Genomic DNA, 27,850 nt, shown 5'->3' with positions numbered 1-27,850 from the left:
GTAAAAGTGTTTCATGAATTTGTATGCAGTTCCCTTTTTTCCAATCCTCAAATAAAATCCATTGCAATTAGCTTCCTTCAGAAATCAGTTTTGTAAATTAGAGTCCAACTATGTTTACATTTCTTCTCAGTATGAATGCAGCAGTTCTTTAAAGGCTTTGCTAGAGACCATCAGTGAACAATCAACATCATGAAGACTAAGAAACACAGAACACTGGTCAGGGACAAAGTTGCACAGAGCAACTTCTGACTGTCCAACTACAAACCTATCCACAGAATTATTTTTATGCAGCCATGACGGTATACACATTTAAAGAATTTGACTTACAGTGTACAGAAATTAGGTATAAATATATAAACAGTATGCTTTTTTTGTTTTTGTAATGTGTAAAGAAAAAAAAAGGTTTGTGATTTTGTGAAATGTACTTTTTTTTACAGCAGTGTGGTGGATAAAGGGGGGGGGGGGTTACAAAATATTGACTCAGAGGGTCTTAATACAATCTTGCAAAAGACCGTGCAGTTTTTTTTTCTTTTTAAAAGCATAAATCTCTTTCCTTCCACTGCACTGCAAAATGTAAATAGAGCATTCATAGTTCTGTAAAGTACTGCAGAAATTCAGCTTAGGATTTACAATGCACTATGCAATGAGACATTGTATAGTGTAGAAGCAATATAAAAAGATGGAACATTTTATTGTGTAGATATATTCAGGAAATGCTGATGGAAACGCAGAGTAACAATTTATGCACATGGATTCTCTTTACCTGCTGATATCAGCAGCCAACCGTCACCTTCTGTTTTCTTTAAACGTGTTAGCTTCCTGTGACATATTTTACGTTCTTAAATACTCATCAGAACTGTGGCAACTGTCTTTAGTTATCTCACAGCCACAATAGGTTCCACCGAGAGGATGTCCATTCTCCCGGTGAGGGGCTGCCTGGCTGTGAAGACCACATGTGCGTCTTTCAGGTTGTGGCTCTGACTGGAGGAGGCATGACTCTGCTGTAAGGAGTCCTGGCCTGGCTGCGATAAAGCAAGTCTTGGCCTTGAGGACTCATGGTTGTCAGGCCAGGCGGCTCTGTGGCATGGAGCGCAGGCGACCGCAGGGCCTCTCTCGGGCTCTAACCCGACTGCTGCTCTCCGTCTCAGTCGGCACCTGTCAAGGAGCAGCCGCAGCTCCTGGCGGAAGGTGGGATTCAGGCAGCAGTAGATGAACGGGTTGTAGCAGGTGGAGCTCATTGCAAGCCAATGGAAGCAGAAATAGAGAGCGTTGGAGGAATGGATGGCCTGGCTTGACAGCAGCACCACGTAGCAGTTGAGTGGAAACCAGCAGATGGCAAACACACCAACCACCAAGAGCAGCATGGCCAGCGTCCTCCGGCGCTTCTTTCTCTGGGTGGCGTGCTGAGCTGTCGTCGTGTCTCCGATGGCGTTGTGGCGCCACAGCCGGCGAGCCACCGTGGTGTAGGAGGCAGTGATGATGAGGAGTGGCAGCATGTAAAGAAGGATGAAGGTCAGGAGATCAATGTACTGCCAATAGACATCTGATGGCTCGGGGAAGTCTGGGACACAGAGGCTACGCACCTTTTCCTGGCTGGTTAGGGGAAATGATCAAAGTTGAGGGAAGAAAAAAACATCATTGTTACATTATAACCAGGAACATTGCTAAAACTTAAATAAGCCAAGTGGAAAACAGTCATGGTGCCAGGCAAGCAATGAAAGTAAAGTGGAACATTTAGTGGCTTGCACGCTTTGTGATCTGTTTTGTCAATTTGTTTCCAAAATTGTAAAATTATTCAATTCAGTTCGATTAGGCTTTATTTATATAGCGGCAATTCACAACCCATGTCATCTCAAGGTACTGTACAAAGTCAAATTTAATCAATTTAAATCATACAGATTGGTCAAAAAGTTTCCTATCTAAGGAAACGCAGCAGATTGCATGAAGTCTTGACTGGCAGCACTCACTCCTCCAGAAAGAGGGTAGAGCCACAGTGGACAGTCGTCTGCATTGTTGATGGCTTTGCAGCAATCCCTCATACTGAGAATGCATGACACAACAGTGGAGAGGAAAACTCTTCTTTAACAGGAAGGAAAACCTCCAGCAGAACCAGGCTCAGTGTGAACGGTCATCTGCCTCGACCGACTGAGGGTTAGGGAATACAAAGCTGAGGTCTTTTTATACAACATTAGACTGTTTTTCTAGATTAGGTAGGATTCCTCTAGATGTGTAGAGCGCCATTTTCTCTCCAATTTCCTAACATTGTGCTTCAAGGAACGCAGCTCTAAATTAAACCAGGGAGCCAGCTTCCTGTGATAATCACCTTGTTTTTCAAGAGGGCTACATTTTCTAATGCAAAATGCAACGAGGAAGTGACACAGTCAACAAAGGCATCAATTTGTGAATGGGAAGAAACAACATTGCTGCTATCTGCAGGGCATATCTGTGATACTAAGGGTATTAAAATGGGGACAGACTCTTTAAAGTTTGATACAGCATTATCTGATAAAGATCTACTATGATGAAACCTTCGTTTGGGGGTGGAGAACTCAGTTAAATTGAACTCAAAGGTTATTAAAAAATGGTCAGACAGGACAGGGTTGTGAGGAAATTAATTAACTGTTAATTCTTCACAATCAATGCCATATGTCAGCACATGGTCCAAAGTATAAAGCACATGGTCCAAAGTACAAAGGCCGATGTTTATGCACAGTGTGCATAAATATCGGTTTATGCACACTGTGAGCGGCAAAGCACATCACACAAGACAAGATGAGGCTGAGGCAGGTATATGTAGGCAGGTGAACAGGTGACCAGAGATGACAGTAATTAGTGGCAGCAGGTGGAGTTGATCTGAGCTAATTGACTGGTGACTGAGCTGATTGGTTAGTGGCTGAGAGGTGACAGGAAAAGTCCAGAAAAGTCCAAAACAAAACAAACAAATACCTAAATCATGACAAATTCAGCCCGAGAGTAGTCGAACATAATCCGTTTAAGGTAATGTCATTCCATCTCAATCAGATGGACAGTGAGGACTTTGACTAGGCCACTCCAGAACCTTTGCTATTTGAGTTAGTCAAAGGCAGATTTACTGTCCGGCTTGACATCACATTCCAAATGCATAACAAAGATTTGGTTAAGGTTCAGGTCACAATCTAACGGCACCATATGATCACAATCATGTTTGATTTTATGTCTTTAGATTGTTCCATTTTGTCGTGTCTCATTTATTCTTCTCCATTATGGCCTCAAATTCCAGTCATATATATGTTGTGCCTGTAAATCAGCTCCACTGAGCTTCAAGTCTTGGAAATGTAGTGCATGTTAAAGATGGAGGACGGTGCTCTGGTTGAAAACTTGATTTTCCAAAAATAATTGGAGAATGGTTTTGGTTTTGTTCCACTTAGTGATAATATTATGCCAATCCTCCATCTTTGACATGCACTACTCTTTCAGGACTTGCAGTTCAGTAGCACACAACCCCCACATCAATCTGTTTCATGATGGATTGTTCAATTTGAGATTGACATGACATTGACCAATCTGCTGAGAGGAAGAAAAATACGGTCAAAATCTGTATTCGAAACCTGAAACTGTCAGCTCTGACAGTTTTACACAAAAAATGTTGCTTTATATCTGTAACAGACCTTCACCCAAAAAAATGTAGCTTGTGTAAAACATTTTTATTAAATTGATTATTTACTAACCCTAAATACTAACCCTGCTACAAATATTCTATACACACAAAAAACAATCCTTTGTATGGACGCACAAAGATAAAATTCTCAGACATTTCAGTTTACACGGTGGAACATTTTTTATTTACAACTACACATTCTGACTTACAAGCAAAAATATATATATGACTGGAATTTGTGCCCATACTCCATCAACTGTTTTATTTAAGCAACAAAGTTCTTTTTTACATCTCTGCCCTTTAAAAAGCATGTCGCTCTTTTAATTAAATCTAATCAAAAGAAAAAGAAAAAAGAACATCAATCTTCAAAAGCAAATAGCTTCAAAGCAAACAAGAAATCCGTTAAGTCAAGCGTGACTTTTGTCTCCTTGGTACAAAAAAGGAAGGAATTGGTTTGTTCTGACCTCATTAAGTATGAACATATCATTTTACCTGTAGGTGAAAGTCAGCAGTTTTTGGTAGATTGCATGTGGTAGGGAGAAGCAGCTGGCCATTACCCAGATAACAGCCACCCAAACCCCTCCCTGCGCTGAAGTCATCCGTGGTCTGAGCGGATGCAATATCACCTGAAGAAAAAGGGCAAACAACACTGATCAAGCCCTCCACAAACACACACAACCACATGGCAAATCGATATGAAACAAATTTGCCCAGGGAATTAAATCACCCAGGCTAGTTTTTGAAGAAGGCAAAGATAGCAACTTGGGATTTAGTACCAACATCTAAGCAGCTGTTTTTTTGGGGGGGTTTTTTTGCCTTTGTTGTATCAAAAACAACCTTAAATGAAATAAAACTAATTAAATGTCAGGGGTTTTTTTTCTTTTTGTTGTTGGGAGTTCCATTGATCGGAGGCTTTAAAGTCAAGACACAATGTACCATTGGCTTTTGTCATCAGACAGCTACAGATAGAGTAAAAGGAAGCTTTCCTGCTCTTTGTAAGCAGTGAGATAAGAAACTGAATTGACCTCCAAGGCCTTTTGAGAATTTAAAGAATTAGATTTTTTTTCTGATGTTATCATTTTTTCTGATGTTATCACGCAACCAATGATTGTTGAAAACTAGAATTGGCTGCACAATTGGACTTGTTGTGAATTGTCTCTAGTCTAAACCGTGCTGTTTTTTTTGTTGTTTTTTTGCTGCTGATGAGGACCCACAGGCAGAGATCTCCTCTCCCTGGCATTTGACACCGTCTGAGAGGTTGGCTTTAAAATTGCATTTTAATGATTATATTTACGTCTATTTCAATTTGACTTCGTTTTGACTGATTGTATGATTGTTTTACTATCTTATTATGGTATTGGTTTATTTTTTAGGACTTGTATATTTCATTATCGGCTCATCATTGTTACATGTGACTGATGTTTCCTTTATTCTGTGTGCAGCACTTTGGGTCTACGGGAGTTTAAAGTGCTCTACGAGTAAAGCTGGCATGGCATAATGGCTTCTCAGTAAACGGGAACAGACTGGGCCCAGCAACATGCAAGTGACAACAGAACCCAGAGAAACTAGGCAGCAGACTGAAGACAGCAGAGAGGGACCGATGCTAGTTATGCCAAGGGGGCTAATTACTATTACTACAATTAGGTAAGGGAATGATCCAATGGAAAAGCTGAAGTTGTGCAGGGACCTGAGATAAAGAGGGAAGTATGGAGGGAGGAATGGAGCAGAAAATGCCAACATATGAAATGCTGAACAAAAATGCAATCAGAAGAATACACAAGAACTCAAAAACCAGCAGATCGAGCCACACAGAGTCAGAATTAGAGTAAATGGCAAAATCTATACCAACACCCAGAATAATATGTGGCTAAACGTTCTGTTTACCAAATTGTAGAGAAAAAAGCTTCAGGTACAATTCTGGGCAGATGTTTGACCTCTCTATCTGGCAGACTTGGTATAGCTCAATGAAAATAGTTTGTTTTCTGGCAAAGAAAACAGTTTAAAAAGTTTCTGTATTCTTGAGCTTGGGGCTGTTCGAGAAGTTTAATATTAGCCTGATTTATCCCTTTGAAAATGAATTTCAAGGTGGGTTTCAGATCAGTGTCCCCCTGGATCACTCAACTGAGTCCAACCAAAACTGGTTCAGGACAAAGCAGGCTAACTTCAACCCTTTGGGAAAACTCATGGACCAAGATAAGAAGCCAGGCCTGTGGCAGGAAACCACCCAGTGTGAATGAGCTCTATTATTTCTGATAAGACTAGTCGGGCCAAATATCTGCCCAGAATAACGATTAATCCAAGAGAATAAAGTTCTCATGTACGATGATGTCGCTTAACACCTGTACCAATATTACTTCTCAATCAGTATGTCATTGTTCTTTCTTTTACTTAGTTTACTATAATTTGAGGAAAAATCTTGCATAACGTCCTGCAGCAATCTTTTATCTTTATAGTTTAGGGCCAGGAAACACCCAAAGCACATTTGTGTTTAAATTGACCTTGAACACAGATTTAAGCATATTTTACTAGATTGACAAAGACTAGTAAAGTAGAAGATTTTAGCTGATAATACATTGAATTAATAGTCTTATATCCTGCAGATTGTGCTCCTGAGATTACCTAGTGGCAATGATGCTGATTGATAAACAGTTTATTTAGATGTATGTGGATACATATCAGTATGCAGTATAGTGTTTTTTTTCTGCTACCATATTTTTGGACCATAAGAGGCACTGGGTTATAAGGCACACAGTGAATTAACGTGTCTTTGAGCGTCTTTGCCCACATATAAAGCACAGCGGGCTATAAAGAGCAGTAAATATTCTTCCCACATGTGTAATATCACTCCACCCCTTCACATACACAGCTCTCTGTCCATCTCTGCCAGGAGGACAGAGTAGTTGGACTACACTGCCCTGTTTCTAACATGAGGCCAAAATAAACATAACTTTTATATTGACTTAACTTACTAGGTTTATTGTTGCTAGCATGGGCTGCCTAAAGGCTCCCACATACAGTGAGCTTGGCGGACTCCGCGCTGACTCTCTGTGTATGTTCTACCCTTTATAGTCAAGCGTACTGTTGTCTACATTTCTTGTGGCAAATTCCTACAATTTACACACTTTCTGCCAATAGGACGAAGTGGCGAAACGGATGGTAAAATGTGTGATTAGCTAGCTGAGCACCTAGCGCCGTTTCTTTTCCAGCAGGCTCCCACCGCACACCTGTCAGTGAGAACAGAGAGGGACTGTGATGCTGCGTGTCCTTGTGACCGCCTGCTTGGAGGAGCTCAGTGTATCAAGCTCGCTGTCATATATGAAAGAGTTCAATGTAAAAACTTCGTACCTCATAGAGTGAACTATTCCCCAGTATGTGGGGCCTTTACATGAATGCACTTCTAGTTTAGACATTACAGTCAGGCAGTCTTGAAGACAGCTCAGGGGTCAGGTAGTGACAGTGTACCGTAATGATCTGAATTTCCATTGAGCAAAGCGGCATACAAACGGCATACATACATTTAACAGATTTCTGAGCGCATTGTACCACATAAAATTGGTCAGTAAGCACAACTTTAATCACATAGAAGGCACACTGGATTATAAGGCACACCATATATTTTGAGAAGATTTAAGGACTTTAAGTGCATCCTATAGTCCAAAAAAACCCACAAAAAAAACTGTAGTTTAATTCAGAAGTTGTGTCTCATCTTAGCGTGGGCTCACTGACTTTGATTAGACTTTTACAGCTCCAGATGAAAAGATACTCCTAGCCTGGCATATTTGTGAATGTTTTGTTTGAGAAAGAACACTTTCTTTTTTTCCTTTTCTTTTTTTTTTTGAAAGAATAATTCACTTTCAGCAAGTTTTTCAAATTGTGTCTACATTTTCTGAATTTCAGAGAGGGACATAAAAAAGCATTGCAGCCTTTGAGCATTGAAGTAACCTCCCCAGGCAGGCAGGAGCTGTGAGGCAAGGAAGGCAATCTTTCCAGCCGACAGGGAGATAGTGAGCTGATAGAACCCGGACAGAAGGTAAATAGTGTTTGTCCCAACAAGAGGCACTCTCTGTCCTGTTGTATGATTAGGCTGTTTTTAGACCTGCCTGACCTCAAAGGCTTTCTTCCCTTGAATTGTCTATTTTTTCCCAAACTTTCAGTGCAGTTAAAACGACTCTTTGAAATAATATCCAAAAAGAGCGAAAGACTTTTAGCTCACTTTTCCCAGAGAGAGACTATACAACAAAGTTACATTTTAAATCGACTAAAAAAATGAAGCTGTGTTTTTGTTATTTAATCAGTAGCTGAATTCAATGAATGTGGTTACTAACACTTTTTAGAGCTTTTTAGAACAATACAAATATTTCATTAATAACCATGATACTGAATACAAATAAAATGAAATAAATACGTCCTAGTCTGATTTATTTATAACCTATATCAAAACAGGTTTACCCAAAGTATTGTACAAAAAAGATAAAGAGACTAAATCCAAGAAATGATACACATATTAAAACGTTCATTAAAACAGAGCCAGGGGACGCCTGACAGAACCTATAAATAAACTGCACTGCAGTAGTTGAGACAAATTGAGATAAAAGCATGTATTATCATGACTATAAACTAGCTTAAGTTTTGCTATTTGCTGGAACCGGAGGAAACTTTTCTGTAAAACGGAGCAGTTCTGTTGATTAAATTTTAAATTCGAGTCCATATTTAATTAATGGTGTGTTAAATGCAGTTTGATGAATGGCTTTGAGTAAGTCAAAGCTCATTGCTTAAATATGACAGACATAGAATGCAGTTCTGAAAAAAACCCACTTAGGCTGTGCAAAAGACTCTACTCTCCATTTGTGCAAGTAAAAGCCGTTTAGAAATCTTTTTTCATAGACGTCATCTCAAGCTGATTGGAAGTACGCAACGTTTTGACGCTGAATGACTTCATAACAGGTCTTTAACCCTGCCGCAGCACTTGCCCAGCACTCACCTCCATACCGAGGGAGCTGATAAGAAACAGAAGCCCTGTGTGCTGTGGGTAGGGGCGCACAAAACAAGACACCTCAGAGAAAAGATAAGGGAATATAGAGTAGAAGATTAAAATTAACCTATAGGACAGCAATTAAAAATAACATAAAGATGACATAATACTGACAATATTTTGGAAATTGAGGAAAACCTTATTATGCAACTTTTTAGACCTCCATCCAAAGGGAAAATAGCTCTTCGCTGCGTGTGACCTTTGAGCCTTTAGAGAAAATCCGTTGCGGTACAGTGAGCCTCGTAATCACATGGGTTTGAGAAAAACCTGGAAACAGCATTCCCATTCAACACAGCTCGCTGCTGCATCCAGAAGCTTCATTATGATAGTAAAATCCTCAACCTCCAGCCAGCACACTTTATGGTTATAGGCTGCTGTTGGATTAACAGAAGGACAGCGAACGTGTTCTGCATGACAGGTTTGCTCAAAAAAAAAAAAAATACTAGATGTCAGGTTCCATATTCAAAAGACAAGTAAAAACAACTGAGGCTGCCTGTCATGTCTAGTTTGCAGAGAGTCCCAAATGTAGACCAGAGGTGAAGTGGTAAAGAATATTTAATAATACCCAAAGGGCAAACTTACACCTTTGCAGGAGGAGAACAGGACACAAAGCATGAACGGGGAACAAGAGATACTGTATGATGCGGAACAACAGGCATGGGTAAAGCAAGAAAAAAAATTATAATTAAAAAAGAAACCAGCAGAGGATGAAGAGAAAGCAGGACCTTAAATAGCAGGAGAAATAGGTGAGAGGAGTGAGTGTAATTGGTGTTTACAGGTGGGCTGAATGTGCTGGAGAGAGTGAGAGTGAATGGTCAGGGTAGCAGAGAGACCTCAGAGATAGAGCACAGCTGGGAGATGATCAAACTATAAACAGACAATTACCAGAAACATTTTGAAATACACAAAGAACTCAAAAATAAACTAGAAGACTAAGCACAAAGATAATTATCTGATGAGGCACCATCTATCAAATAATAAAGAGCCTAGAATCTGCCCAAGTACAGAGGAGACATAACAGCGAAGGAATGGAGAGAACACAAACACAGCTGAAAACCATTACTTACAACTAAATATATAAAACTGCCTTCGGTGTCTAAATTGCTGGCATCATGATTTCCCTTGCTGGGAGGACTGTGGCTATTTCAGCAGAACGACACAAAACTACCCTGTTCACAGCTCACAGCAGTTTTGCTTCACACAGTGTGTTCATGACTGGCATGCTTGCAGGCCAGATTGGTCCAATACTGGAAAAAATAAGGTAATGTGTTTGCTCAACATTTCTTTGTGGCTAGCGTGCAACAAGCTGTGTAGCCTTGAAGTGCCTGTTTATTTCTTTTTTTATGATACATTTCTGATTTTAACACAATGAACACAATATATGGACATCCGTGTTAGAACATGAAACAGTAAGTTGAATAATAAACCTAAACCAATAAAAGACAAAACAAAAGCCACAGATAAAAAAAACACAAAGGACACAAAAACCCAGTAAATATTTCCATAAGTGGATAAGAACTACATAACTAAAGAATAAACAGAGAAGAACAAATAGGTTAAAGAAAACAAACTAAATATAAATTAAACAGAAATCAAAACAAAAAAACTAGACATCCAAAACACTTATGCCTGTTTATTTCTTAATCAATATTATCACAGTTGTAAATGAAAGACAATTTGTTGGTGGTGCAGAAGATTGCACCACTATTGACTCGTGTTTGGTGTCTATTTAATATACTATTTAATATCTCTCATTGTGACGTGTTGCCAAGGTAATCAGAGTCTTGCCATTACCATCAAACGTTTGAGCCAGCACAATAATTTATAACAATCAGGCTATTTGACCACAACTTTTTAATAGGTGTTGTATATATGTCATGATTCTGAGGTGTCTGGTTATGGTTTTGATTTAGATTCATGTTTCTCTTGTCATTTATGTTCTATAGGTCTTGCCATATTCAGTTATTAGGGTTGCCATAAGGTTCACTTCTTCATGTTTTAGACTTGTTAGATGTTTTTCCTCATTTCTGAATTTCGTTACTTTTTGCCTTCTAGTTAATTCTTACATTTATTTGTCCTTGGAGTTTTGTGTTTATGTTGCCAGTGAGGTTATGTCCTTATATTTCTATTCAGGTTCATTCATGTTTATTTCAGTCTGCATCCGCTGCTGTTAATCAGGTTTAAGTCATTTCAGCTGGGCTCTGCTTATTTATTCCTGCCTCCCCGTCAGTCTCTGTCACATCATCAGAAAGCCTTTGTATGACTAACCGTCCAGCATTCCCTGACTGACTGACTGACTGACTGACTGACTGACTGACTGACTGACTGACTGACTGACTGACTGACTGCTTTGACCCTAGGTTGAAGTTTTTAGACTCTCCCAGTTTGCCTTGCCCCTGCTGCACACCTCATCGGCTCTGTTATTCTGGACATGACCTTGGACTGTTTTGACAATGGTTCTAGACTAGCCTTTTGTTCTGTCTGCCTTCTCCTGCCTGCCAACCTGTGTAAGACCCTAGCTCGCCTTACAGACCTGCTCTCTGCCTCCATCCTCATGTGTCTGTCGTCTCCTGCTGTGAGCAGCCTGCTCCGGTCTGGACATTTTCTGCCCACATCTGTTTTTATCTGTTTTAGTTTTAAAATAAACCTTTCAAGGTCGACTCCTCTTCTGGCTCGAAGATCAGGTTCTCTGATCTGCTTCATCTCATTAACACTTTTTTAACAGACATCCTGCAGCCAATCAGAATCGAGTATTCAGTCAGACCATGGTATATAAGTCTAAATAAAAGTGCATGTATCTTCTTAGCACTTTTAGTTTACAAATCTGGGTGCAGAAACAAAATCGTCCTGGTGTGTTATCTACTTGGGACGTCAACTTTACACCCTGTCTCTGGTTGTAAGTTTCTGTCCATTCAAATTTCCCTGTTGTATGGAAAGAGAAGGCCAGACAAAAATCTACACGTGTTTCAAGTCTTTAGTTTGAAGATTATTGTGGGGCTCACTGCAAATAATGCTTCAACTTAGTTTCATTAAACATCAGCTCATCCACGTGCTGCTAGCCTGCAGAATAAGCCGTTTGGCTTTGGCAGAGGCAAAGTTTGATAGACCGCAAGCCACAGAATCAGTTTAACCCACAAATGTGTTTTCTTAAATGGGCCGTTTTTTTTTTGTTGTAACAATTCCAAAAATCATTGTTACAACAAAAAAAATGTACAAAAAATTCTGCAGTGTTTAATGTGCAATTTGAAATCTGAACCGCAGAAATCCTCTATTTTTAGTAACCGGCCATAACCGCATGTCCAACTCCCCTGTCGTGTCAGCCACTTCAAGCAATCAGAAGGTGAAGGTGAGAAGGTCTTCATCAGCGAGGATAGTGTCTCACATAAGATTAAATAACATAACATTGTCAGTCCTGTCACATTTACAATGCACTTCTGGAAGTAGTTCTGAAACTCCCATCATCATGTATTTCTAATACAGTGTGCTCCTTTAAGCTGTGTATAATATATTCAACAAAAGTAAAATATTAACAATATGATTTCGAGAAAAAAAAATACATATACAGATATATTTATCTCTATCTATCTATCTATCTATCTATCTATCTATCTATCTATATATATATATATATATATATATATATATATATATATATATATATATATATATAATAAATGCCACTTTTTTCTGTGGAACAGCTTTGGTGAATACATAGAAAAGGTTAAAAACAAAAAAAAACATTTAATTTGAATGATGGAGAAGCCTTTATCTTGTGGACTGCTTAAATTATTTCTAATGATATATTCATGAGTCATTCATACCTTATTTCCATGGATCAGTTAAGACATCAAAACTGTTGATATGTTACCTGAGTTTGTTGTGACATTTCTGTGATTTATGATGGCAAGTGCCAACTCAGAGCAGGAATACTAACTGCTGCTGTTGTGAGATGTTTTGACAAATTGGTTGATAAAAGTGTGGATGGTAAAAAGCAGTTTTTATATGAAGGACCCTCGCACACAAAACAGATGCTGGGATGAATCCCTTCTGTTCATCAGCTGCCTCGTCATCTGTTCATTTTCCGCAGGTTCATCAAGTGCATCTTTCATCTGCTGCTGCCACAGAATCTCAGCCTCAGAGGAGACAAAATTTACTTATTTTTCTAAAAGCAGGGTTAGTGTGTATTTAGCCACATTTTCAGTCTGCCTGTCTCCTTTAAGCCTTTATTCTAAAACAAACAATCCTATTGTTTGAATTATCTTTGCCTCTTTATTTTTGCATGTCTTGGTTCTGTATAAACTGGTCTTTAGTCAGACAATGCATGTCAATGCAGCTCAATTCAGCGTGTCTGATGATAACCAGACAGTTACTGCAGGGACAGATATAAATAGTAAACTAATGGTGTGATAAATGAAATATGAGGAGATTCAGGACTTAAGTGATTTCAAGTGCTCTTATTACACTTTCGATGCAGTGTGGTGTAAACACAGACACACACACAAAGTACAAAGGATGATATTTTTTATACAAAGATGATGGACAGAATGGGAGTACTTTTGATTTCCTTCAATGTAAAATGAATCCTGGAGATGTACTCCATGTTTGGGGTTTGATGAAGTTCCATAAATAACTTGTAGAAGGCTGTAATGCATCATTTTGAGCAAAGTTTGTAACAGGGTTTTTGTATTTTGAGCTGATCAAAGGCATGTATACTTACCACCCACCAAAACATTAACAAAAGAAGATCCAGTACAAAATTGCAAGTACATTTTTAGCCCTATTTTTAAATTCTGTCCACAAACTACAAACCATAATTAATTTAATGGATTTTAGGATTTTATGCGACAGAAAGTCATGCAAAGTTGTGACGTGTTTGTACAACAACTTTTAGCTGTAACAAGAGCAATAGTGTTTTATTGCAATAATGATATTTTACAAACATGCGTTCCACAAATCCGGAAATTTACATTTTTCCTCATTGTTTTTAGTAAAATAGCTTAAGCTCAGTGAGATTGGATAAAGGGCCTCAGAACAACAGCAAAAAGACAGATGTTACTTTTCATGGGGTTTTTATATCCCTGCTCAATATGTGCGCTCAAATTCAAGGATTGGGTTTACAAATCTGTGTGAACTGTCTCTATTGCAGTAAAAGATACATTTATTCTAAGGCTTTTCACAGATGGATTGCGATACTGACAGATTGTATAGATATATTATGAGTTAGAAATTGTGGGGATGCATAGTGGGAAAGTTTCAGCAAAATGAACTGTTACAAGCAAGATTTTCTAGTTCAATGTGCACACTGAGGAAGGCTTTTATAAGAGTTTTACCAGCATGCTGCTACAGAAGGACGAGCCTCTTAGTGCAATTTGTCCAAAATCATTAGCATGGGAGCTTTATAATAAACTCTTAGGGGATGGTGAAAGAAAGAAAAGTACAGGCAAGCAGCGTAAGGCCACTTAACCAGCACAAGGATAGAGAATGCTAAGACAAAACCTTCAGCCTACCCTTTTAGACAGTTGCTCAGAAATGGCCGTCACTCAATCTTTACAGATGTAAATGGAAACAGGAGAACTGAGGGGAGAGACTGAATGCAACCTTTGTTTTATTTCAAATGTCTGGTATTGTGTTAGAATTATAATACAATACTTAAGTATAATTTTAATTGTCTCTGTTATAACAATGTATGTAAACATATCTTGTGGCATGACATTGAAACACCACAATGTTTCTCGGCAAAGCAAGCAGTGTGTTACAAGGGGCTAAGTTGCTGTCACATAGGGAAATCTGAGCTATTATCATGTGGCCAACAATCTGTATCCATGTTTGAGGATGTTGAAAGGAAGTGCTTCTTGAGTTGTCTTGTTGTGGTAACATATCAACTAAGAAAGGTTTTTCATTAGGCTACAGCGTCATGTAAAAAAAAAGAGAATAGGGTTATGGATAATCACAATGCAAAAACATCTCGATTCGAATACTGGATACCATTTTGTATATTGCGTCCACCTTCGGGGAAGGCAGATGGTTCTTTTTAACAAAGAAGAGAAAAAATACCAATAGGTATTTACAGTATGACAATGTTTTAATGTTTTTAAGCATTCAGCAACCATTCAGCACCTGTTTTGATGCTTTATTAAAGCCTTGATGTTTTGTTGCTTTACTGTATTGCCCAAATTTGAGTTAATTTGTTAATCTACTTTAAAAAAAGTTTGAATTTTATAAGAATACCATAACAAGATAACAATTATCCATTAATGATAAGTTTGCATCTGCTTCACAGCTTCATATCAGCACAAACGTAAAGAAAAATTTCAGTTTTCAGTTAATCTGGACTGTATTTAATCACAAATAGTTGAAATCTATACTATATTTCTGTACTAAGTAATACTTAAGCCTGTTCCAACAGATAAATCTACACTGAATACAAATTATTTAGGATACCATTTGAGTTTTCTGACATCTTTATTAAATTTCTGAAACTTCAACAGAGTATTTTCAAAGCTTTCGTTTTTGACATTAGAATTACCTGAGAATAACCCTTTATACAATCATATTTAATAAATTACAATATGTGTTCCAGTGAGGCTTGCTTGTCAGATTAAAAGTACCTTTTAAAAATAATAACCGTGTGTGACCACACGTGTGTGTGTGTATGTGTGTGTGTGTGTTCTTGTACTTGCAGCCGATTAAGAACATTTTTGCTCATTTTACAAGTGAGGACTTAGATGTAAACTGAGGACTTTTTTTTATTAGCACTCAGTGGTAATCAGGCTTCTTGTATTTTGTTGCGCTCTAACTCAATGTTTCTTAGCTTATCTATTCTGTCCTCCTTCTAGAAAGAAACCCGTTCTCTAGTCCACAGTCCTTTATCTAGTCTTCAGTCCACTGCTTCTTTGTTTCCCAGAATTCCCTGACAGATTTACCTCTGAAGAATTGCAAATAGAGAATCTGCCACGAGACTCTGTTTCACGGGCAAATAAATCTGTAGTAGAATTCCCTATTGAGTTTCACACCCTTGCAGCAGAATTGTGCTGGAACTCCTTTCTATCCTAAAAACAGCAGCTGAAGCACGTTGCAGGGGCAGAAACCACAGCCGGTGGAGGAACAGGTGCCTGGGAAGAGGCAGCGGTATCATCCTGTGAGTTCTCATTTGAAAACATGTTCAAATGTTCAGGGTCACCAATGTGGAAATCAGCAACAAAGAGACAAAAAGTAATAGGTCTCGCTTTATTCAGAATGAACTTCCACCAACGATCCAACAATCAGATCTTTTATGTATCTTTCCATTTCGGTTCTTTTAACCTTCACAACGCATTCTGGGGTGAAATCTTATTTTAAATGTGCGCCACAGCCCTATTGTTTCCCTCCATCTCTTCACCTTTAAGTTCAGTTCATGTTGTCAGGCTGTCCATCTTCATTCTAGATTCTACCCTGTCATGGTCACTTCCTTGTTGTGTTCCTGGTTCTCGTCATCCTGTAAGCTTGTTTCCTAAATAAATCCCCTTAAAATCTCAACATGCGACTCCTGAGCTCTTGTCTGCACTTCAGTCCTTCGCCACACCTGACACAACACAAAGCGACCAAGTGCTGTCATGCAGATGTATACCACTTTATGCGGATGCTTTCAAGAATTCACTTAAATAGCTAAACATATTGTGCAATACATTTCTAAACATCCTTTTAACCCTCTGATGCATGAAATGTGAAAGCCTACGTACATTTTGTTGTGTTTTCATTCTTGTAAAGGTATGAATTAAACATATATTTGATGGGTTTTTTTTGTTTGTATTTTTTATGTATTTTTCAAAACATCTCCACTCCAATGGACCACCGGTGACTAAGCACTAAACATAAAACTGTATAAACTTCATTTAATTGTGTTTTATGGTAAACAATAATTTGTTTCCATAATGTAACAACTTTTTGACATACTTTCAGCTGTTTTATTATGATGGATTTGGCTATTGTTCAGGCCTGGGTATGAAACAATGCAATGCTCACAATTGTGAAACATACACTAACTCTATGTTTGTGTGCAGGGTCACAGAAACGGGTCTTTTCACCCTGAGCATCGTTGCTTCCTTCTTGGCTCATCGCTTTGCCACATGTTCAGGGGACTGGCCAGCACAAGGCAATGTCATGTGGATGACTGAACATTTAACCCATGTGTAATAGGGACGTTCGCATTATCATTGACAACAGAGCAAGCTCCGTTTCCCTCTCCTTACAGTTGCTGTTCACTTTTGAGTTTCTGATTTGTTCCCTTTAGCCTGTTTGGTCTGTATGCACCAGTGCCACAGTCTCTTTAGGCCTCAATGAGTGAAAAGCTGAAAAAGCAGTTGTCAAAAAAAGACCTTGTTTGTGTATTTTATGTGATCACAAAGACACAATCATGTCTTGCAGAGCCTTGGTAGACTTTAAATCTGTACATGTAGATTGAGGTCCCTTCCCACACACATATTTTGATGTATCATTTGATGGACAGAATATTTCTGAAAGCAATAATTTGCTTCTCAACTGGATGCAATTCTTTTGGGTCTGCTGCGGCCCTGAGTGTTTCCTGAAGTGTATTTCCACTGGTCTTACTTTGAGGAGCCTGTGGGTATTTGCTGGCTGTAGAGCATAGCGAAACACAAAACGCAGGTAACCTGGGCTTTGATCATATTTGTTCAATAACATGGTGCAATTAATCTGAGACAAAGGGCTTTCCTCACTAGACCAGCACGTCTGTGCCTGAATGTATACCAGAGCTATGTTGATCCCTGAAAAAATTATTTCCTCTCTTGTCACAGATTTTGTTTCACCTTCCTGAAGGGCATACAGATAAGTGTGGTGAACTATGACATCTTTGGGAAACAAAGAAATGTACTTGTTCATTTTCATCAACATTTACTTTCCAGTCTCCAAGAAAATAATATGAGGTTTCAATCAAAGTCATTGTCTTGGAAGTTCCAGATGTTTTGGCAGCTTGGTACGGCTAACCATCTTCCTAAAGCTCCTTCATCAAGCTGACCTCCCTCTGCATCCTGGATGTCTGCATCCTGATTGGCTGCATTTCTTTCATCATCCTCAGCTTCTATGTATCTACCTGTCTTTGTCAACCATTCTTCATCACCATGATGATTGTTGGAGTCCAAAGGAATTCCCTGGTCTATTCTATACGTTTCCTGAGTCTTCACTGCATTCACAGTTCAAACGATATGGCAAAATCTAAATATGCCACTAATCTGCACAACACCATCTATTTTGAGCAAATACCCCAAACAATATAGCAAAAATGTCCTGCTTTTACAACCAAAACATTTATAGTCATAAATATACCTTACAATTCAGTGTCCATTTCATTGAACGCACAGTTCTTCCCAAATTAATGCTTATGTCAATTATTTGTTAAACTAAAAGCATTAAATTATTACTTCGACACTGCTGTATGTCATCATCTGTTTTGACCTGTTTTTTAAGACTAGACGGACTGACATGATGTCCAGGAGAGATCAACAAGTGTGTAGCTGATTGTCAGCTCTCTGTTTCAGGGGATATTTACTTGCATTATAAAAACAATAGCATTTAGGAGAACCTGCCTTTTTAACAGCTGTCCCGTATAGTCCCCACTACGCTCCAGAGCAATGGTCCTCAATTCCAGTTCTCGAGGGCTAATGTCCTGCAGTTTTTAGATGTGTCCCTGATCCAATACGTCTGAATCAAGTGGCTGAATTACCTCCTCAGGATGCAGTTAAGTTCTCCAGAGTCCTGCTAATGACCAGATATTTTGACTCAGCTGCATTGAAGCAGGGTAACAAATAAAAGTTGCAGGACACTGGCCCTCGAAGACCGGAATTGAAGACCGCTGCTCGACAGGGTCACAGAAATTGTGATCTACTATGTGTAAAAAGCAGAGAACAAACCTCAGCAAATATGCATATTACTTTGATACCACAATTTTCCCATTTTAAATGTTTTTTTCTTATCTTTTTAGTTATTGCTGTTGTGTAGTTCTTGCTTGTCTGTTGTGATTTGGTGGATCTTCATTGTTTGGAGATATCTTTTGAACGATATATATATATATATATATATATATATATATATATATATATATATATATATATATATATATATATATATATATATATATATATATATAATTCCATGCTGATTAAAATTTTTTATTATTGCTATGATTCAGGCAATTTGTCAAAATATTTCTTACATACAGTATGTTTTATACCCAGTATTTCATAAAACAGGTGGCGCTGTGAAAATCATATTTGTTAATGTTGTATTTGTTAATTTATGTCACAAACTCCAGGAGACACAAGTGGAGGCCTCAACAATTGCCTGAACCAAAGACTACCCAAAATTTGCCGTAGTTTGTGAGACTGAAGGGCCTTGCCATCTGCAGAAATACTCAGATGTGGTTTATTTGAGATGTACAAGATGCTGAGTACAGGGAATTAGTGGACCAATTCTTGGCACTGCAAGGAACGATCATCCCATCTAGAATACAAAAAAAAATTAAAATAAAGGAGATGATTATAGATTTCTGGAGAGGCAGGGATAGGTAAAACAAATTTTCTATTATGGGAGAAAAAGTAGAGGTGTTGGAGGAGTATAAATTCCTTGGTGTTCACCTGGACAACAGACTAGACCGGAGGCACAGCATCTATAAGACATTACAGAGCAGAATGTATTTGCCTCGATCCGTCAGTGTTTGCAGCAAGATGCTGCATATCTTGATACGTCTGTTGAGCAGAATGTGAACTCTTCTGCTATCATCTGTGAAAGTAGCAGCATCAGAGCCAGTGACTAAAAAAAGCTCAACAAGTTGATAAAGTAGGCTGACTCGGTGTGAGGGATCGCTGCAAAGTCAACAACATAATGCAAGCGTCTGTCCACTGTTGCTACACACTCTTTTAGGAGGAGTGAATCCTGTAAGTCAATGACTCGATATAATCTGCATATAATGACATTGTTTTGGGGAGTCTTTTAGAGCACTCTGAGGAGATGATGCCTCATAAAATGAAGAAAAGAATGGACGACCATGTGCATCCTCTTCATGGGTCTGTCATGTTGCAATATAGACAACTATAGCCATCACCACCAACGACTCTTTGAAGAAACCCAGATAATATGGTTGAGAACAGCATTTTAAATTTAATAAAATTTGGAATTCAGTATAATAAAAATTTTTCATAAGTTTATCAAGCTAATATCTATCACTGTTTTTATTTAATCATCAGCTCTAATTCTTATGACCATGCGTTCTACATGCTAAATTAATTAGACTTAGTCAACAAAGGAACAGCCTTGCTACAAAATAGATTCTTATTACCTGTTTAAAGCCGCCAACTGTAATAAATTAAAACTAGGAGCACAAATGCAGCTGCAACTGAGTGCTTACTAAATTTAGCAATTAGATTCAGTGTATTCATATAGTCACAACGCATGCCATCTCTAGGCACTTTACAAAGTCAATTCTAATGAATCATACAGACAGATTGGTTAAAAAGTTTTTTAGGATAAATTCTAACATGGCCAAATTTTAGTCATTAAATTAATGCACTTTGGACAGAGCTTTGAAGATGACTAATATTAAATCACAAAGTTGTAATTCTAAAGCAGGAATGGGACGGAATACAAATTGCTATATTTAGATATGCTATTCACTGAAGCCCTCATTGTTGTTCCTGTTGTGGATTATTATAAAGGTTTCTGTCGATGCGAGTGTTTTCTCTTCCATTTCCCGATTCATAGAGCCAGACAAAAAAGCCAGAAGGTTGAGACACATCTATAGAAAAGATGGGCACACCGCAGTTCATAAAATTCTGCAGAGTATTGGATATCTCCAGACACAATGTGCCTTAGTTTTGTGTTTTTCAATAACACATCTCATCTGAAAAGGCAGCCCGATGTCTCACGATTTCATTGTTACCTCAGGTCAACACAGAAGAAACTAGAATGTAGTTAAAGAAAATAACATTCTTTTATTTGCATCACGTGAAAAAAAGGCAATTAATACCAGTTTTTGATTGCTTTTCTCTTACTTATTCTTACATTTTTCTTCTACCAGTCACTTTTCTTTTATCAGCCTGCTTTTGCTCAGCTGTCTCAAGGGAGATGAGATGCGCACATTTCTCTGTACATTTTATTAATTTACTGAAGTACATTTCTCCTAATCTAAGACTGAGCTTCTTTGATTACATTATGGATTGTACAACGGTGCTAAATAAAAAAAAAAACTTTTGAGACAGACCACCAGACTACCTTTTTGTGTTGGGATTTTAATGAAGCTCGGGGTTCAGTTGTACAAGGACCCCATTTTCTGTTCAGCCCACTACACTCTAAAATATACACTGCAACCCAAAGGAAAGGACCTGAGCATACAGAATACATACATTTTATACAATAGATGATGTGAGAAAAATTTGTGTTTGGGTACTGAGAGGTGGAATCTGTGGATGAGACTGATCAGTCACAGAGGCCAGGCTAGTTTATTTGGGTAGCACATTTCAGTAACAAGACAATTCAAAGTGTTATACATGAACAGAAATAGGGACTGGAGTCTCTATTCATACAGAATAAGCATTATCTGGAGACCCCATATGATAAATAAATTACCCCACTATGCCTACTTTTTATGTGCTGCATTCACTCTGGATAACTGAAGCCTGAGATTTTGCTTAAATTCATGGACATCTCCCATATAAAAGATTGATTTTCATTTACTCACAACTTGGTTACATACTTTATCGATCATCTCGGGGAACGATGTGAACCAGCGTGTGAGTTGATGTTAAAATCAACCTCTGCAGGCTACGGCCACAACTCGGTGTTACTAACAGTGCTAGACAGCTGTGTAGCAGAAGGCTACACACAGAAGAAAATTATTCTTACCACACAATGCATTACATGATGTGATCCACCATTTACATCTAATATTGCTCCTTTCTCTTCAGTCTTTTCTTTTTGATGCTGTACAATACAGGCTGATAGGGTTTTGCTGGCCCGGGGCCCAAAAGGTTTTCTAGCCTCCATTCATCACCCAGTGCAAATAAAATTCAATTCAATTTAATTCACTTCAATTCAATTTTATTTATATAGTGCCAATTCATGAAACATGAAGGCACTTTCCAGCTAAAAATGTGCCCAGGAAACAAAAAACACCTCATCGCGTATCGGATTCCGCTCATTTCTCTCCAAATCACAGAGGTGCGTATTTGCATTAGAATTATCACAGGACGGGGGGAGATTTACTTTACAAATTACTGACATGGCCGAATCGCACAGGATTAACAACACAATCACCACAATTGTTACAAATCGCATGTGATCAAACTAATCCCATCAGAATAGGATTTATGAGTCAGACCCAAGTCCCTTCTTCATAGAGATGAAACACTACTGCCCTGGGTGAGTCTTGGTCCCTGGTGCCCAGTCTGTACTGTTCTTCAGATAAATGCTGACATCGACAACTTTATCAGATGAGGCTCCAAGCCTGCGTAAGCATCTTTCAATTTCGGTCAAGATATGTCCGAATTTCCACACGTAGCTGTCTGCTGTGTTTTTATGTCGAAAAGTATTCACACATTCCTTCCCAGGACAGGGCGAAACCTTCCACCACAATGGCTCAGTTAGTAGCACTGTTGCCTTGCAGCAAGAAGGTCCTAAACTTGAATCCCAGCTGGGGGTCTTTCTGTTTTAAGTTTGAATGTTCTCCCCATGCATGTGTGGGTTTTCTCTGGCTGTTTATGTGACTGTTAAGTTTATCTCTCCAGGGTATACTCTGCCTCTCGCCCAATGACCAATGCAGATATGTACCACTCCCACCCTGTGACCCATGTACAGATGGATAATATACAGCTTTTTGACAAAGCTTATAGTTAGAGTGGCTCATGTTACCCTGAGCTACCTCTATAGTTATGCTGCTAAAGGCTTAAGCTACTGGAGGACATCAGGGTCTATTTTTCTCACTCTACTGATTTCTACTGTTCTCCAGTGTTGCATTGCATTGCACTGAAATGACTGTTGTCATTTAAGCTTTTAACTTTTTGCTCTCTCTCTTTTTTCTTCATAGTAGGTACACCTGGTCTGACGTTCTGTTAGCTGTGACATCATCCAGGGAAGACAGATCACGCTATTACCATCTAATGTAGAACAGATTACTGGATCAATGTGTGCTTCTGTGCTTTTTTGTCTCTCTTGTTGTGTCTCTGCTCTGTCTTCTGTAACCCCAGTCGGTCGAGGCAGATGACCATTCACACTGAGCCTGGTTCTGCTGGAGGTTTTTCCTTCCTGTTAATGGGGAGTTTTTCTTTCCACTGTCGCTTCATGCTTGCTCAGTATGAGGGATTGCTGCAAAGCCACAGACAATGCAGACGACTCTCCCTGTGGCTCTACGGTTCCCCAGGAGTGAATGCTGCTTGTCTGGACTTTGATGCAATCAACTGGTTTCCTTATATAGGAAATGTTTGACCAATCTGTATAATCTGACTGATTTTGACTTTGTAAAGTGCCTTGAGATGACATGTTTCATGAATTGGCGCTATATAAATAAAATTGAATTGAATTGAATAAGTAAGTATAGACTATAGATTAAAACCAGCTTTGGCACTAGGGGACTCTACGCTTCTACTTTGGTAATATGAACATCACAGAGAGCTTTAAAATGTATGCATGTGCATAAGTGAATCTCCTTAATTCTGAGGTCTTCATTTATTAGTATTTATCTGATAATATTCTAACATATTATCAGATAATACTGAGCCATATCGTATACGGATATATATAGTAAACCTATATATATCTATATACGATATGGCTAAAGTTTTAAATTAGCTGTACTTTCTTTATTCTTTGAATTGTACTATATTTAACTTTGATCAATTGATCAATTGTTCTCCAATCTTTTTGGAGGTTTTGTAAAGTTGTTCTTTGCAGTTTTCTTTTATGTTCAGTTGTTGCAATGTACTTGATAATCATAGCATATTGTGAGGTATGTGCTTACAGGAGCGTGGACATGTTGAGGTAATAAACAAAATTATTATTATTTATTTATTTATTTTGTAATAAACAAAATTAACTGTATCCCCAAAAATCTTATCTCAGCAGGCGAGCCTGATGACTCCAACCAAGACCTAAAGATGCACCATCAGAGGATCATCACAATCTTATTTATACACCTTGTTGGGGAATAAATAATACATTCTGTCTGTCAAACTTTGTTAATTTTACTATTTATAAATTTCACAAACATAATGGAAATATATTGTGCAATCATTGTGCAAGGATGCTATTACCAAGTGCTGGAGGATTTCTTCCTTTTTAAAACTACCCGTATAGAAATGATAGTCTGAATATTTCTTAAAGAAAATAAGATTTTACCAATATTCTCAAAAAACTAAGACCTCCATCATCAGTGCTGCCAGTTGTTAATAGTCTGCCTCTTTCCTCACCTACACTCCAGATTCTATTATACGTTTCACCCATGCTAGTTTGCCTACGCTCCAGCCGCTTCACTGTTTCCACTCAATCTAGTCCTCAGTCCTCCTGTGCATGCTCCCAATTTTCTGAAAATGTTAATTTAATGTATTTTTTTTCCATCTGCAACATGAGACTACCACTACACTTTCTGCTCCTGGGTCCACCTGATGTACAAACATGACACTAATGGGAAGGATTCAATGAAGAATATGCAAGCATGTTTATCATAATAAGCACCACCAAGTGTAATTACAAAAAAATATTTGCTGCAAAGACAACCCTGAACTAACACAAGAGAAAGCTGAAGATGGTTGCATACTCCCTCCATGGCTGTTCTTCTGCAACCACTTGTTTTTTGTTGATATAGAGTTTGTCTGTAGTAACCTCTAGCGTTTAAAAGGGTAACAGCAGCTCCATTCAAAAGGCATCTCCATTCACGCTTACACCAGGACTCGCATAGGGACCTTTAATCGTCCAAACAAAATGTTTCTTAAAATCTGTCAGGTAGTTGAATGAAAATGTGAGAGAAAGCCGCCTAAATCCCAAGAAAAAACTTTGAAAGTTCAGAAAACAAAGAGCTATCTTGCTTAAACACCGGTAAAAGATCACAATCTGGCTCCTTGGAAACAAACATAAAGAAATGAGGAGTGACTCAATCACTTTGCACAGAGCTGAATGCCAGTAACATAAATGTAGAAAAAAATAGTCTGCCTGAAAAGCTGTTTTTTAAAAGCAGGCATTAAGACGGAACATTTTAACATTTATTGAATCTCACACTCAGTATTAATTGTGAGGAGGGTTATTCATATTGCACCTGTTAAAACAAAGACAAAGCAGATTTCAAATAATTGCAGCTTTTTCAGCTCAGAATTCACAAAGGTGTTATGAGGCTCCCTGAATGGGCTCCTTTCAGATGGCTGGTTTTATGTCACCTCATCTCCTCCCGTCTATATAGCCTCTCCTCTATGCGACCTGGAAATGAATCAAAGTCTGCTATCATGAAGCAAGTCTCATTTTGAAGATGTGTCTTTAGGAGGATAGAGAAAAAGGGTGGAGACATGCTGCTTGAGTTATAAAAGAAGTATTTTTGGCCAACGGCAAGACTAAACGATTGCATTGGTTCACGTAACTTAGACCCCTGTCTCAAAGTTAGTTATGATGATTCTAAGTGTCAAAATTAAATCTCTGTCTGAAATATAGTGAGAGTGTGCATGTCTTGTGCTCCTCCTGCTCTCCCTTTACCCTCTCTTGCTTGAATGGAGACTTTGATGCAAGCTAACAGGAACAAGGCATGGCAAAAGAGAGGGGAAGAGAGGCTTTTGATTTGATTAGGAAACCTTGAACATCCGCAGGGACACGGGGGGAGAATCAGCACACAGCCCTGCGGCGCATGTAGGAGCTAACCTGTCTCCGGTCCAGAGCGATGGCGGTGAGGGTCAGAGTGGACACGTGCAGAGAGCAGTACTGTACGAAGCGACTGATGTGACACATTGTCCTCCCAAATACCCAGGTGCTGTACACAAAGCGGACCTGGGGAAACACGAACACACGGAGGAGCTCAGTTTCCTCGTGGTAAAACATGTTTGCCTTGCATTGGCGTGCAAAAACCAATGCGGCAGCAGAAACGGTCACCTTAAAGAAATTGGAATATGCCATCCGCCGAGGCTTGTTTGTCGTTAAAAGGACCTTTTGGAACAAAAAAATAACATTTAAACTGATGCTTAACAAATGTATTCATATAGCACAGTGTTAAAATACATGAAAGAAACTATTGAAATAAATCACAGTGCAGAAGAGGCAAAAAAAAAACCTAAATGAGATTATAAAAGTGCTTTCACCTGTGGTTACACTAGAATCACAAAAAGAAACGGATAAGATAAAGAAAAACACACTTTTCTATAAGCCCAAAATTCTGTATTAAAAACGTTTTTTAATGGTCTAATACAATATATTTTTAATAGTTTTTTCATTACCTGTAAGGATAGAATCGTCATAGCGACAAAGGCCTGAAAACATTAGTCTGTATGTAATTAATTTATGTAATGTGTTTCCCTTCATGAATTGAGTAAATTAAAGAAATTAACTTTTCAATAGTGTCTCAGTTTATGTGTAGGACCTGTTGAGGAATTTGTTTTGACTGTATGGAGCATATAGTAACACAGGGTTGCCCCTCCCCCACCTGTTTTTTTTATCAGTTGCTGTAGATGAAGAGTTTCTTTCCTTTTCATACTGATGAAAAAAGACAAATTTGGCCAAATAATTCCATCTTTTTTTATATATAAAAAAGGAGATATGGCTCTGATTAAAGTAATTGCATTTTAAAAACGACAGCCGACAAGCTACAAACAGACAAATTGACATGCTTCATTTTTGTCTCCTTAACTCAAGGTTAGAATAATTTGAGCGCCTCGTGCAGGCTTACAGAAGAATGGATTTATTGTAATCATACAAGAACGAAAAGTAAAAGAAGTCAAGAGTCAATTTAGTGCCACAGGGTGAATCCATGCTGCTTCTTGTCTCTGCGCTAGAGTCACGTTTTACGCACACAGTAACTGCAAATTCAGCTGGAAATGGATCATTTGCTCTTGTTGCTGTTGTTTGTGAGAGCAACTAAATGAATGCAGACCCTCTTCTCAGATTCCTGAGTCTGCGCAGTCAACCTCACATCATTTCTGCCAATAAATAACTGAAATCTAAATAAAACCTGTGCAAAGTGTTACACTCATTTTCCTAACTCGCGAGCAATGCAACTGGGTTCAATTCCCCACCAAGCAGTGCAGCTTAGGTTTCACTGGAAGTGCATGAACCCCGGAATCAAACGTTCCTTATGGGGCTCCAAACAAGGTTGGATACAATCTTGGACGCACACACGGGGACATAGCGGGTGGATCAGGTCCAGCAAAGTTGTCTTACCAAAGTAAACGGCGTGTTGAGCACCGTGATGAAGATGTCGGCCACCGCCAGGTTGAGGATGAACAGGCTGGTGGAGGACTGCGTGCGCTTGTTTTTGGCCACCACATGGCACACCAGCGTGTTGCCGAACAGAGACACCACGATGATGAGCGAGTAGGCGGCCACCAGCAGCACCTTGACCCCGCACTCCTGCGACTCCCTGCCGCTGCTCCTCCTGTTGGCCAGGGAGCGCCAGTCCTCCAGCATCCCGTCGTCAAAGTCCAAGAGGAAAAAACTGGAAGTGCGGTTCCCCGGCGACTTGGCCGAAACATTCAGCAAACTCTCCGTGGTGGGGGACGAGGAGTCGTTAAGCGTGTGTTGCGCGGCCCCCCGGTGGGAGCCGACCGCCCAGACGGCGACCAAGGACCAAACGCAGGCGGCTCGCATCGTTCTGCCCCTCGGCGCGCAGTAAAGTCCGTCCTGTGCTCCGGCTGCGCCTCTGGGCTGCGGCGGTGCTGAAGCTGCAGCAACAGGTTGCGTGGTGCGGCTCTGCAGCGCTGATGTTTTGAAGCATCCTCTGAGCGTGGTCCGGGTGGGGAGTCTGAGAGGACCCCTGGCTGCTCACAGCCTCCCACTGAACACACGCATCCCCTCACTCAGGGATCTTTTGTCTCTTCCATTCAAGCTTCTGCAGGCAGTCTGACTTCTAAACACAGGCACTTTGAAGTTTCAGATCAGTGAGGGCATGTGATGAAGGAGGGAGGGGGGGGGGGGGGGCTTTTGGTCTGCTTATTGATTTGCACTTGGAAAAC

At 39.1% G+C, this 27,850-nt stretch overlaps 1 protein-coding gene across 2 annotated transcripts; it reads right to left on the bottom strand.

Annotated features, from left to right (window-relative positions):
- Positions 1 to 466: 466 nt before the first annotated feature.
- gpr83 (G protein-coupled receptor 83) lies at positions 467 to 27,723 on the bottom strand. Of its 2 annotated transcripts, XM_012865453.3 has the most exons (4): positions 27,060 to 27,723; positions 25,551 to 25,676; positions 4,130 to 4,263; positions 467 to 1,593 (listed from the first exon to the last, which is right to left on the bottom strand). In XM_012865453.3, the coding sequence occupies exons 1-4, from the start codon at positions 27,483 to 27,485 to the stop codon at positions 876 to 878; spliced, it is 1,404 nt and encodes a 467-aa protein (XP_012720907.2). In that variant the 5' UTR covers positions 27,486 to 27,723; the 3' UTR covers positions 467 to 875. The 2 variants fall into 2 exon arrangements, with proteins under 2 accessions (XP_012720907.2, XP_035992509.1); XM_036136616.1 differs by lacking the exon at positions 25,551 to 25,676.
- Between the last annotated feature and the right edge of the window lie 127 nt (positions 27,724 to 27,850).

Source organism: Fundulus heteroclitus, chromosome 5, assembly GCF_011125445.2.
Source record: "Fundulus heteroclitus isolate FHET01 chromosome 5, MU-UCD_Fhet_4.1, whole genome shotgun sequence".
Lineage (NCBI taxonomy): Eukaryota > Metazoa > Chordata > Actinopteri > Cyprinodontiformes > Fundulidae > Fundulus > Fundulus heteroclitus.
This window is presented reverse-complemented; position numbering and strand designations above follow the sequence as displayed.